Below are 14,903 nucleotides of genomic sequence, written 5' to 3' on the forward strand. Positions count from 1 at the left end.
TTTAGGTAGAAAGTGTTTCTGGTCTATTTGTATGCTACATTGCAATGAGCTTCCTTTGAAGCACATTATTGTCACTCTGGATGGACCCACCAATTTAAATGTTGGTTTCACTGGACAAATTTGAAAAGCTCTTTTAAAAGTTAACAGCATGGAAAGACTTGATACAATTGAACATATTGCGCATTTGGAACCATTAATCCAGATTCCTGAAAAAATTCTAAGTTTAATGTGAACAGATTCAGCTCTCTGCTATAAACTGATTACATGTTTGACTACAGGCAAGACGGACCTAAATCTTTAAATGGCTAAGTGTGGCAATCTTTCCCGTAGCAGATGGCTTACCATTGGAGAAACAATTATTTTTCTCCATATGAGTAACCATGGCTTTACTGACGATGTGCTAAGAAGATTTCACTTAATTTTAAAATGGGTAGTTCAAGTTTATTTTCACATTTGGTATAAAATCAAAGTGAAACACAGCATTGTTGAGGTCCCGGAATACATAGTAACAATCTTAAGTCTGCTAAGAATCCAGGAGGAGGAGATAAAAGAAATTGTTACTCCCTACATAAAAATTGGAGCTTATTTGCTCATTCTAAATCTTTGATTCTTTCCTTATAGCAAGCTCAGATAAAGAATCTAGGAGGTTTGCCATTAAAACCATCAAAGAGATACGGAAAAATTCGGAGTATGGAGACACTCGATTCAGGAGAGGGAGCTATATACATACAAGAACTGATCAACTGGGACAAAGAAGATAAATCAGAACCTATATTTAAATGTCAAATACCTACAAAAGATCTTAACAATTTCTTAGAGAGACCTTTTGAAGCACCCTACTTACACCCCCACACACACAATTTTGCGAAAGAGGGGTAAAAGAGGTGACATGCATCTGCATCTGTTTGTGGATTTGAGAGAAGAGATGTATTTGTCCGGGCTAGGTTGGCTCATAGACTATTTATGCCAAGCTGCACTCTAAAAAAGATCTAAGAAACATTTTTTTAAAAGATACTTGAATTTGATTATTTATACAGTAAATATATGTTTTAAGACGAATATGTCACTATGCCATAGAAATAGTTAATGTAAATGTCATTATTTCTATTTTTTTATTATTACTTAATATTACTTGAAATTTCTAAAAAAAAAAAAAAAAAAAAAGTCTGGTAACCCCGGGCTCCCAGCTCTTCGGCCCTAGTTTAATCTTGGTTTTTCAATCCCAATCATTTCCCTAGTTTTTTATGTGTACTACGCAAATAAAATGAAAAGTTCACAGATGTTCACTGAGATATAATTTTAATACGAAAACTTTATGTTCTGATATACGGATAATTTACGATTTTACGATGACAAAAAAAAACAGTTCCCCGAAGGTTAAAAAACTTTTTCAATTTTTTTTTTTAGAATTTTTATTTATTATATATATTGGCACTATAATATTGATGCTAGAAGTTTCTTTGGTCATTTTCTTTAAGTGACATACCCTAATATATATATATATATATATATATATAAATATATTCCAATAGGTTTCGTTAAAATAAATCTTATTTGTTCTGGTGTGACACGGGTAATGATTAAAATAAGTTTTAACTGAACACCGTTTTAAAAATGAGTGCTATTAAAACTCGGTTTTTGTTAATGTGAATTAGGTATTAGTATTTTTATACTTTTATAATTGCAACAGAAACTCAGTGTGTTTGAGATACTTATTTTTGAGTGGTATAAAAAAGATTATTCTTTCATCCATTGTTAAAGCCATCTGAAAATGGTTACTTTAAGGGGCTCATTACATGAGTTAAATTCAACCCGGGATGAAAGTTCACCTCGGTGCCAAGTTGAAAATTACATTGCCGTTTTCATCCCACTGCAACTTCAGTTTTCAAATTTCAACTCGGCCGGGATAACAAAAATTTTTGTAAAATGTCTATTCGTGATAATAATATAATTTTAGAATAAATGTTGTTTATAATTCTACAGTGCAGTCTACTTACAGCACTTATATTGCAACTTAATGGTTTAGTAATTACTTACAAGATTAGAAAGCAAACGAAATATTGCCCTTGGTGCTTATTTATGAACTTGGAAAAATAACTTGCAACGTAAGAAGAAACTTACCCGGCAAAGACTTATGAACAGAAAATCTAGAAGTTTATGGGTAGAAAAGGGGAGAACTGATTTATGGTGGCAAAATATGATTGGACCTGACGTCCCTGAAACTTGCTGGAAAATAAATTTCCGAATAACAAAGGAGTGTTTTATGGAGCTTGCTGCTATTATAGAAACTGTTTTAAGTCCTAAACGTAACTGTCGAAATTATCGATTTTTAACTACACACAAAAAACTAGCAACAACCATTTATTATTTAAAAGATACTGGTTCCCTTTGGATGACAGCCAATGTTTTCAGCATTCATCAATGTAGTGTTTCAAAAACTGTAAAAGTTGTATGTGATGCCATAAATAATATCGTTGGTCCTATATATTTACACCTGCCTAAAAACAAAGAGGATATGATGAAGTTAGCTTCACAGTTTAAAGTAAAGTTCGGCATGATACAAGCCTTTGGATGCATTGATGGCACTCATGTCCAACTAAAACGTCCTATTCAAAACGGTCAAGACTACTTTTGTTATAAGCAGTATTTTTCATTAAATATATAAAAGCGGTATGCGATAGTAAAGGATATGTTACTGATGTTGAATGCAAATGGCCAGGATCTGTACATTATGCAAAGATATTTACAAATTCCACTATCAATAAAAAATTAATAGAAAGCACACTACTTCAAACATTGTACAGTTTACCTAATTATCATTCAATTCAAAACTATTTGATTGGAGACCCAGCCTATCCATTAACAAACTTTTGCATTAAAGAGTTTCAAATATGCCTGCCGGATTGTAGCAATATTCAAATTGAAAAATATATGCAATATTTTCTAAATATATATTCAATCTTGTTCAAATATATTCAATCTTTTTCAAATATATATTCAATCTTTTTCAAATATATTCAATCTTTTTCAAATATATTCAATCTTTTTCAAATATATTCAATCTTTTTCAAATATATTCAATCTTTTTCAAATATATTCAATCTTTTTCAAATATATATTCAATCTTTTTCAAATATATATTCAATCTTTTTCAAATATATTCAATCTTTTTCAAATATATTCAATCTTTTTCAAATATATTCAATCTTTTTCAAATATATTCAATCTTTTTCAAATATATTCAATCTTTTTCAAATATATATTCAATCTTTTTCAAATATATATTCAATCTTTTTCAAATATATTCAATCTTTTTCAAATATATTCAATCTTTTTCAAATATATTCAATCTTTCTCAAATATATTCAATCTTTTTCAAATATATTCAATCTTTTTCAAATATATTCAATCTTTTTCAAATATATTCAATCTTTTTCAAATATATTCAATCTTTTTCAAATATATTCAATCTTTTTCAAATATATTCAATCTTTTTCAAATATATATTCAATATTCCTGGGGAGAACGCGGCCAATCGGCTTTTGGTTGAACAAAACATTGTCAACATTTAAAAATACTTTAATAATATTATTAGAAAAAGCGTGTAGTTATAAAAAGCAGTTATACTTATACCGATATGGATAGTTATAGCAAAGTTGCATCTTTGTTAGAGGAAGCTTCTATTCTTCTTCGCACAAATCAAAGCACAAATATCAGCAGGCCACAATCGGAACTCACAATAACCTCCACATTACAAAGAGCTAGAGGAATGCTCAATGAAAGTGGTTCATCGGGTATTTTTAGGCGCCTTAATAGAAACGATAGATTAAGGTCGTCAGCACCATACAGTAGCAATATAGGCAACCACATAGGCAATCAAAATAAATCAAAGAAAATGACAAAAACATTAGAATTTGCACTAATTTCATCTACAGAAAATGATGAAGAACAATTCCTAAAATGGGATTCTCTAATTGCAAATGGAATTTTGATTATCAATGAATTCGATAGTGAACAAATAATAAGAGAGAAAATAAAGGAGTCGTTGCATGAAAAATTTCCTTTGCTGGGTTCAGATGAATTCGATTTTGTTAAAGTATCACGAAAAAAAATATCAAAATTAAATAAATGCTCAAATATTGATTACTCATATGATGTTGTAAAAAAACTAGCTGGACAAGGGCTTTTATATTTACAGCTAAAAGAACAATGCAATGATCATCAAATGATCATTCCAACGGAAGTTATTGAAATTCCATCAGCTTCATTTGTATCAAAAAGTTCACAACTAACAAATCAAGAAGATCTTAATGAAGTTGATATACAGGAAATAAAAGAACTTACATCAGCTTCATTTGTAGCAAAAGGTTCAGTTGATAAAAATATATATATTGAGGAAATTAAAGAAAATAATCTTCAGGATCCAATAGAAATTTTAAGGTTTCTTCAAAAAACAATGATCAAGGGCAGAGTTCAAGATATAGAAAACATTGATGAAAACACGGATAAAGATTCTGAGACAAACTTTATTTGTATCGATCGACAAAATATTTTAATGTCAACATTTGCTGAATTAGAATCCGTTGAAAATTTTTTAATTACATTTGAAGTTGACTTTATGGGAGAACTAGCTAAGGATTATGGTGGTCCAAGGAGAGAGTGGATACGAGAATGCAATAGAATGATTAAAGAGAGATTATTTGATAGTGGTTTGAGAGAACTCTTTGCTGAGGAATATTACTTTGTAGGTTTGTTAATTGGTATTGCACTCTTTCAAGGAGGGCAGCTTCCAACATAATTACCAAACAGCATCATTATTAAGATCACCGAAAATACAGCAGATATTTATATATCTAATATACAAAAAGGTTTAAACAAGTTTAATTTGATAAGGTTTTTCAAAGAGTTTCCACAATTACTTGAATGATTAAGACCTTCAAAAGTACAATTCACAGCAAAAATGCTTTTAAAATTATTGAAGCCAAAATTTTCATCAGAAGGGTCGACAGCTTTAGTTAAAGAAAAAGAGATTTATTCTATGTTTGTGAAATATGTCAGAGAGGTAAGTTTTTTTTAAATGTAAAACAGTGATCACTGTGATGTTTTAGATGTTACATATAATATATTATTTAGGTTGCCAGTGGTAGAAGAGAGTGTGTTTCATTGGCAAATATTCTTTCTTTCGTCACTGGAGCTTCAGAAGAGCCTCTACTTGGGTTTGCATTGCAACCGTCTGTTGAATTTATTCCTACTATTGAAGCTGATGAAAAAGTAAAAGATCTATTATATTTAAAAAAATAGTAGTATTTAACTGAAAGATTTTGCTCATACTCAAAATAAATATCGGAATAATTTATTTCATTCAAATTTAGTTTGTTATCGGAAACTAAATTATAATTTGAAAGATGTATATTATTAAAATATTATTTTTATAGTCTGTCAAGTCATGTTATCCAGCTACTGGTAATATGTAATCTAGTACAACCTGATTCATGTTAACATCAGGAAGGGCATTTAATTGTAAAAATATTGCTTTAACTTTTCTATAATGGTTTTTAAGTGTCACTATGAAGTGGTTTGGATGGTTCTTCATAGTTTATGGTTTTTAGATTTCTTCATAATACAAAACTTGCAAAATTAAAAAACGTAAAAAAGGGCAACTTTTGGCCCTGCATGTTTCTGCATGACTTTGTTTCACAATATATATTTTGTTTTAAAATGTTTATATTCTCTACCATAACAGTGTTCCCACAGTCCTGCAATGTCCGGGAATAGTATCCTAGAAAGTCCTGGGATTTTTCTTTTTTTTTCTCAAAAATCCTGGAAAAGCCCTGGAATTTTTAAAGTGTAGGGGAAGTTCGTGTACCTAGCGCCACGTATTTTTAACGTCAAAGTTTAATGCTCCGCACTTGTCTAAAAATTGTAAAACTGATATGATCAAATGTATATACCAATTACTTTCTATTGATATAAGTATATTGACTTAAATAAAAAAGTTCCGCCATATAGAGGGGTTTGAAAAAAATTGGCCATAGGTACAGTGAGCTTTTTTTTAATTGTATCCAATTTAATTGTAGACCAATTGTGGCCAATTTTTAATTGGCCACCAGCTATTGTACCTAGGATAATTTAGGTGCAAAGTGGGACAAAACCACCCCAGTTTACTTTAATTAGTGTGATTTCTATAATAAGCTAAAAACATAAACAAGAATAATTTGCAAGATCTTGAAATTTTTTTAATAAATATGCAAAAATGTGTGTAAAAAAACTCCATGCTTGGATTTATGATGTAATTTTTCAAAAAATATTTGAAGGTTATTTTCATAAAAAATTGTTTTTTTAAATAAAAATAATAAAATTAGACATTCTTAAGTGTTGCAAGTTATAATAATATTTTTTTTTTTGTTCATTTATAGGATCAGAAGACACATGAAGCATATATGTATATACCAACTGCACATACTTGCTCTAATTGTTTAGTTTTGCCGCGTGGCTCGCTGTTATGCAAGCTTCCAGCTAATAACGACCTTTTTGATGTTTATGACATGGCATTTACTAATAACTTTTTTGGAACAATATGATTTTGCAATATGTTTGATGATATTTTTACATGTTCATATATGAAGTCTTACCAAGTAGTATATAATATTTGAGAGAAACGCTAATCTTTTTTTTTCCAAGTCTCTGGTTTACCCTCTAAAAATATTAAGAGACCGTCTAGAACGAATGCAAAAATTTAAAAAGTAACCCTATTATGGATAATTTCCATTTAGTAGCAAATGAATATATTGCTTGATTTGAATATAGGCTCAAAACGAATTACATGGAAGTAAAAAAATATAGTACTCTCGAGTCCTTAATAAACAACCCCCCCCCCCCCCCCATTTCCACTGTGCCGTTTATTCCCACCCCACTTGTATTCTGGACTCGAGAGTATAGATACAAAGGATTCTATTCAGTAGAAACTATTCTGTACACATTAACAAGCAGCTAATACAAAATAAAATAGAACAAGAAGTTAAATTCATATAAAATTATAAATAAGATTCAAATTTTTCCACCACAAGTGCTAAGGCTTCTATGTAAATGTCGATTGCCATTTCAGTGGATTCTTTAGACATATCTATTGAATTTCTGACGAATGCTTCAATATCAATTCTATTCGGAATACTAACTGAGTTAACAACAACATTGTTTAAATCGTGAGATAAAGGGCCGTCAACATCTACTCCATAGATATTAAAATCATTTATATCATTTTCAGTTTCATCTCTTGACATAGGATTGTCAATATTTATCATTCCCATAGTCCATATTTGATTGGGAGTCCAATTTTCTTCTGTAGATAAACGATGGTCGTTGTACATAAGTTTAAACTCTTTCAAGGAAAGATTTATTCTTTCTAATTAAACTATATGCAGTGTGAACATGTGAATTGGATTTTCAATATCTAAAATGCCGCTCTGTTCCATAGCATAAAAAGTGTAATAAAAAGGTAACACGACGCATCAAAACACATCTCTCCATAACCTCTCTATTCTTTGATTTCTTGTGGAAGATCCAGCTAAAAAACTCCCTCTGCCATGACCTCTTCTAGCAATCATTTCATCACATATAAGAACATTTTCTACCCCAAAGTCTACTCTTATTCTTGAAGGCGTTGAAAACTCGCTTGTCGCATTTAAAAAAAGATTTAACACCGTTTCTGCTAAATTATTTGTTTTGGCTTCCAAAAACATTACTTTCCTTGATTTACCATCAATGCACCCATGTATTACGAATTTCCAACGAAACAGAGAGTGATGTCCATCTATATGCCATAAAGAATTTGGCCATGGTACATAATAAGATCGCCTTCTAACCAATGCTCCCCATCGCAATGCAGTATTCCTATGATCCACTCTGTTTAAACTAGAGCGGATTCTTCTTCTTTGTATATGGTAACCTTTTGATCTAAAATAACCAGATAATAATGGTTCCCCTGTTGCTACACCGTGACGAGATATGTATTCAGCTATAATTCTGTCTATTTCGTGGTCATTGATGTTGCTAAAACGACCTGTTTTGTTTAAATTAAGTTCATTTACTCTGCGATGAACTGTCCAACGTGAAACACCTAAAACCTTCGATGCAACATTCCAAGAAAAACCCAAACACTTAAATTCTTTTAGAACATTTTTTGGAATTTCGTACTTTGGCCTTCCAGGGGTTTTACTATATAACACATTAATATTGATACTGCAGTATTTTGAAGATTTTTCATGATAATAAAGGGAAAGCATTTTCCGAATCTCCAAAAATATATATAATATACTTTCTATTCTTTCTTTGTTGTTTAAATCACCAATAAACTCTTCATTAAAACTGTTCAATACTGGAATAAGTTGATCGATTAAATCAATATGCTGTAATAATAACGGCAAATAATCACCACAAGTGGTTTTTCCAATAAAAGATTCAACTTCATCTAGAAAAAATATTAAATTTTTATATAGATCTGCACCCATGTCTTTTTCAATGATTTCGGTCGCCATTGTTTTTGTTTGTGTTTAATTTTTTTGTTTGCCATTAATTGTAGTTATTATCTTTCTATTTACGCGCGTAAATTGCTTTATCCCAGGAATATTGAATATATTTGAAAAAGATTGAATATATTTGAAAAAGATTGAATATATTTGAAAAAGATTGAATATATTTGAAAAAGATTGAATATATTTGAAAAAGATTGAATATATTTGAAAAAGATTGAACATATTTGAAAAAGATTGAATATATATTTGAAAAAGATTGAATATATTTGAAAAAGATTGAATATATATTTAGAAAATATTGCATATATTTTTCAATTTGAATATTGCTACAATCCGGCAGGTATATTCAAAGTTGTTCAAATAATGAGGAAGTCATATTTAACAGCATATTACGCTCTGCTAAGGACCAGATTGAATGTGCTTTTGGCAGATTAAAAGCAAGGTGGGGATTTTTAAGAAAAATAGTTGATATAAAAATGGAAACAGTGCCTATTGTTATTTATACTTGTTTTGTTCTTCATAACTTTTGTGAAAAAAAAAAAAAACCTACGACCTAAATGAAGAGGAGGTTAATCAGCAAATTGAAAGACATCAAAGTGATACATTGGAAAGTCCAAACCTCCCTGACAGTATTTACTGTGCAAATAATCCTGAAGGTGAATATATACGCAAAACTATAACAAAATATATATCAGAAAATTTATTCAAGAAAACAAAGTTTTAGGCGTGGGGAAATTTCGTCCCGAATAAGAGGGCTGAAACCTAGCCCGGGCTGATTTTAACTCATGTAATGAGCCCCTAAGGTTTGTTTAATTGGCGCTACTGCAGTTTCTCCCCCACCCCACCCCCCCTTTTTTTATGATTGATTATGATAGAGAATTTTATGCTGATTCAGAAAAATATAAAAACATGGACCTGAAAATCAACGGAAAGTACTCTAATTCGAAGTCAAAGTTGTAAATAATCCCACTAAAATCCCTAATATTCGCCATTTTTCAAGATTGTTAACAAAAATTAATTACCGTCGCTTTGCGCAATAAATAGACCTGGTTTCTATCAGCATTTTAAAATGTTACAATGAAATTGAATCAATTCAAAATTTCAAAGAAAGATCGAATTTAGAACGTGAGAATGTAGACAAATCGGTAAATAATGATCGTATCATAAAATGGTTAAGACGGCGTAAGGGTTGTATTTTTAAAACTTTAAATTTGAAAACCCTTTAAGAATTAAATTTTGAAAATTTTTCTATTAGGAAAAAATTAAGCAACAAAATTTGTTAATTTAAAAAAAAATTTATTTAAAACTGTAAACTTCTTCTTTGAAAGTTGTTTTTTTTATTTACATTTTTATATAACCCCTGTTTTAATATATATATATAATACGCAAATACCGACATAAAATTAACACTTTCAAAGAGTGATAAAGTACTAAGCAACATGGCTCTTCGAAGACCGATAATGAACGAATTTGATTCTCTTTCTCTAACAGAAATTGGAGCAAGATTTAAGTATAACTTAGAAGGTACTATTCGCTGGTGCAGAACTCATGGTTTACTGGCCGAAAGCATGAACTGTAGTGTATGTGGCGTTCCGTGCACACAGCAAGTAAAAAACAGCACGATCGCTTTAGTAATTTGGAGATGTCCCGTTAAGCGCTGTAAAAGAACGATTAGTATTAGAAAAGGCAGTTTCTTCGAGAAATCGCATTTGCATTTATGGCAGGTTTTAGGCTTGACATACGTTTGGAGTAGAGGCGCAGGTAAAAGTCGAGGGTTCTCATTAAACGATATCAGGCAAGAACTCAGCATTGAATCTGATCACACCATTGTTGATTGGAATCAATATTGCAGAGACACTTGCGTTGAATATTTCATCAATAACCCTGATCCAATAGGCGGGCCTGGGTGCATTGTTGAAATTGATGAATCCGTTTTTTGTAAAAGAAAGAACCACGTTGGTCGCATAATTCCGCAGCAGTGGATATTTGGAGGTTACGAACCTGCAACCAAGAAAGGTTTCTTAATTCCAGTGCAAAATCGCGATGCTGCAACATTGCTTCCAATTATTCAACAGTGGATCCTTCCTGGCACTACTATCTGGAGCGATATGTAGGCAGCTTACAATGGTTTGCAGGGGCCTTTATATCAACACGGCACAGTTAACCACTCCTACAACTTCGTAGATCCGCAGACCGGAGTGACCACAAATCACGTGGAAGCTATGTGGTCTAGAGCTAAAGCAAAATTTAAATCTATGATGGGTTCAAGTAATCGCGAGATGATTGGAGACTACCTATCAGAATTTATGTGGGCACAAAGGTTTAACGAACATCGTTTTTTTCATTTTTGGGACCAAGTTGCAACAACATATCCTGTGTGATCAGCATGATTCTTATTGTGTGCATAGAGAACATTACTTGCATTTACAATTTATGCTCTAGTAAACCAAAAAAACGGCTATTTTCATAGCCACAAATTTGTTTAAAACATTTTTTCAAAGAACTTAGGTTAGGGAGGGTGAAGTTGGACAGTTTTTAATATTTACCACTCGTATTACCTGCTGGCTGTTTCTAAGTTAGTTAAAAAAAACAGTTAAAATCAATTTCTAAGTCAGGCATTTAGCCTACAAATCCATCGTTGTTAATACGTACTATATATAACATAAATCATAATTAAATTTTGATTGCAATAACCGCTGGTTTAAATACTGCAGGTTTAACTTGCGCAAATTGCGCAAGATAAACGTACTTTAACGACTTTTCAACGTAAAAACCATGTTGTCCACGTCCGGTTAAAACATTATTCACTTTTTACTCTCAAAATGGCGAATATTAGGGATTTTAGTGGGATTTTTTACAACTTTGACTTCGAATTAGAGTACTTTCCGTTGATTTTCAGGTCCATGTTTTTATATTTTTCTGAATCAGCATAAAATTCTCTATCATAATCAATCATAAAAAGAAGGGGGGGGGGGGAGAAACTGCAGTAGCGCCTGTTTAATTTAAGGCTGTATCTTTCATTTTTATTTTATCTTTTAAATTATTTAATAATTTATATAATTTACCACTTCCCCTTTAACTATTTTCTATAACACTGACATTCCTCAATATATTTTATATTAATTATCAAAAGAAACAATGCTATTAAACTAATTAGTGCAAAGCAATAATAATAGTAATAATCATAAGAAAAACAAAAACCAATAAACTATTTTATTATTAAGCTAGTTACAGTTTTTGGCCAGACACATCACATATACATTAACGGAAAGAAAACAACAGAGGAGTGAGGATCTTGCATGAACTAAGGGGATTGACAAGGAAGGCAGGTAAATTTACTGGCCGAAAAAAAAGGTATAATCATACACAAAAAAACAACTATTTACCAACAAAAGAATGGCAAAAGTTTCCATTGTCAATGAGTAAGATTACAGATGGTCAATAATCTTACTAAATGCAAAGAGACTATTACTTTTGAAGCAAAGTATTTTAAAACTAGATTTCTTTTTCCTGTTGTGAGGATTACAACTTTTTTTATATAAGATGACACTTTCGTTAAACAAATCATTAAAAAAAAGGACAAACATTTTCATGGCAACATTGTCCACTGCCTAATATGAATAAGTCCAATGCAAAAAGTATAACACGAAACCTTGGTTATTAAAATATGGTTTGTTTGAATGGATTATTCAATAAAATAGTTATTTTGAGTTCTTGTTTGTTTTATAGCTCTTTTTATATCTTGAGTAAAGGCTTTATTGTCGGGCTCTTACACTTTATTTTATGTAGTTAAATTGGGTTCACATAATATTGAAAATCTAATAAGATTGATGATGTTGAATATACTTGTGATTAATCAATTTGTTATAAAAGGCAAAAATTGAATTTTAACTGAATTGCTGGTTGTGTGATTCTTTGTCTTTCTTCACTAAAAACAATAATTTTTTTTGAATTGAGATATTAATAGAGTCAGAGACAGAAGAGGCATCTTCTCCATCTTATTTTATTGTTGAGTATTATAAAACACAGCGAAGATCTTCAAGCTTCATCGTGAATAGCTTTAGCATTTGGCTAGTACCCAAACACTATATAAGGCTAAAAATTGCGTATTTTACGCAAAAAGAGGATTAGTCTTACGCGAAAATAATTTCCGTAACCTGCAATCTTAAAACCAAAATTATGCAGAACTTTAGAGTATATTACACAAAATTTCATTAGCAAAAAAAATCTACTGTATAAATTTTTACGCAAACTTAGTCATTTGGCAAAAGAATAGCCTCTTCTCTAGTAACGGTGGATAATTTATAATCTGGAAAATGCAAACACACTAAACTTTGTCTGTGTTTAAATGCACTTGCCTGATTAAACCTTTATTATTGCATCAAATCTGGAATTTTCTACAAAGTTAAATAAAGTTTTAGCATTCTACAATAATATTCTAGAAAAAACCTATTGGTTATGTTTTATCAAATAAAGTTAAAGCAAGTGATATAACTTATTTTATTAAAAATATTTTGAATGTGGCTTTGACATATGAACATTGTATCAAAAGTATTACACTTGATGGTACTAGTACGAATTTAAATTCTGTTGTCCCATTTGGAAGTCAGTTTTGCAAAGTCGTAGACAATATAATTAGTACTTTTTCATATAAAAACCAACTGCTCCATTTGTTCCAGATCCATGCTAAATGCTTAAATAAGCTAGAATTTCTCTTAATTATTTGGGCGTTTTTAATGATGATGACGGCCACTTTATTAAATGGAGTTATATTATAGCTTCGTTTCAGTTACAAGAACTTGAAGGTTTGAAATTTGCAAACAAACTTTCAAGAAAACATTGAATTTCATCGCCATAAAGTGAATGTCAAAATAGTTGGGCAAACCCTCAGCATCTCTGTTGCTAATGAAATAGAATTTTAAATAGCATCTCAGCATCCATCTTTCTTAGGAGCAAATAGTACAATTCGTTTTATTAGAGTTATTGATAAGTTATTTGACATACTCAATTCAAGAAATCCAAACGGCAACACTTTAACAAAACCTCTGTATCTTATTAATCAGCTTTATTGGAAAGATTTTTTAAACGATACAATTAATTATCTGAGCAAGTTGACTGATGTTAATGGCATTCGATTGCTTTTATATCGAAGAAAGACATTTTTTTTTAGGTTTAATTGTAGATGCTAAAAGCACTCTAAAATTATCCACCGATCTGTTGATGCTTCCTGAGAAACCATTTAAATAGGTACTAACCTACAAATATTCCCAAGATCATCTTGAACTACTATTTGATTGCATTCGTGGCAAAAATGGTTGCAACAACAATCCTGATTAGTGCAGTTTAAGTCATCGTTAAAACGGATTCTTCAACGAAAATTTTAAAGGTTGTGTTCTGTTGATAACTTTGAGCAAGAGGATATTGACTTTAAAGAAGTTTTTTTGTACTTCGATGAAATTCAAATGTCTAACTAAAAGAGGCAATATTGGGATATATCTCTGGTTTTATAGTCAGTAAGTTGATAAATACTATTTCATGTAATCTTTGCGCTCAATCATTAACTGATATTTTATCATACGAACATTCTTATGAGAAATTTCATATCTCATTAAATAATGTGAAAGATCATGGTGGTTTGTTTTTGCCATGAAGGGATGTTGTTTCTGTTTAGGAGTCGTGTGAGAAATTATTTAACTTGTTTAAAAGTGATAAAGATTTTAAAATTCCAAAAATCACCACTGACCAAATTATAAAGAATAAGATGATCCATTGTGTTAACAAATTAATTATAAAAAAAAAAAAAACCCTTAAAGGACTTGATAGTCACAAAAAAGAATTGTTGACTGAAAATGAAGCTTCGCATTCTAGCCAGCTTGTTAGAAAGATATGTGAATATTCATTTAAAATTCGATTGTTCAGATATTCCCAGGATTATATCACTAAAGTTCTAAGAAAGTAGTCAATTGGTTTAAGACAACAAACAAATTAATATTGTTCAATGGTTTATGAATATTTCATTTTATTGCATTTTAGAATAAAATATATTAAACGATGCTTTAGTTGGAAGTTCTATATACAAATTTGATTTTAAATAAGTATAATTTTGTGGTTGTAAAAATAACCGTTTGTTTTAGTTTGTTACCATGTACAATTCTCTTTGACCAACATATATGTGTGTACTGGTTGTATGCTCACTAAATTGATCGTCTGTGATTCTAATCATCTTTAATTCAAAGAAAAAGGACGTTAACATTGCCTGTCTTTTCATGAGAATGTGATCGCTTAAGGCTTTTAGCCCGATATAATAATGGTTTCCAGCGCATTAAATTGGCTTTACTAAAAACGACGAAGTTAAATCTAGTTATATTTTTA

General features: G+C 30.6%; 2 protein-coding genes and 2 long non-coding RNA genes across 4 annotated transcripts in view; 3 read left to right on the top strand and 1 right to left on the bottom strand.

Annotated features, from left to right (window-relative positions):
- Window positions 1-14,903, bottom strand: part of LOC149880299 (uncharacterized) — a 158,079-nt gene that overhangs the window by 53,529 nt on the left and 89,647 nt on the right. The window lies entirely within an intron of this gene.
- LOC149880300 (uncharacterized) overlaps window positions 1-14,903 on the top strand; it is a 193,895-nt gene that overhangs the window by 33,884 nt on the left and 145,108 nt on the right. The gene's annotated exons all lie outside the window — the stretch shown is intronic.
- LOC149880301 (uncharacterized) lies at window positions 3,389-4,830 on the top strand. The gene has a single exon (XM_090070664.1). It carries the CDS (start codon window positions 3,638-3,640, stop codon window positions 4,796-4,798), a length of 1,161 nt encoding a protein of 386 aa, XP_089926790.1. The 5' UTR covers window positions 3,389-3,637; the 3' UTR covers window positions 4,799-4,830.
- On the top strand, window positions 4,909-6,631 carry LOC149880302 (uncharacterized). Its single transcript, XM_090070661.1, has 3 exons — window positions 4,909-5,062; window positions 5,134-5,271; window positions 6,417-6,631. Exons 1-3 carry the CDS (start codon window positions 4,961-4,963, stop codon window positions 6,579-6,581), a joined length of 405 nt encoding a protein of 134 aa, XP_089926787.1. The 5' UTR covers window positions 4,909-4,960; the 3' UTR covers window positions 6,582-6,631.

This window comes from Hydra viridissima, unplaced genomic scaffold (assembly GCF_058129835.1).
Source record: "Hydra viridissima isolate aposymbiotic clone 2 unplaced genomic scaffold, HvirCarnegie_v1 scaffold_13, whole genome shotgun sequence".
NCBI classification, from domain to species: domain Eukaryota; kingdom Metazoa; phylum Cnidaria; class Hydrozoa; order Anthoathecata; family Hydridae; genus Hydra; species Hydra viridissima.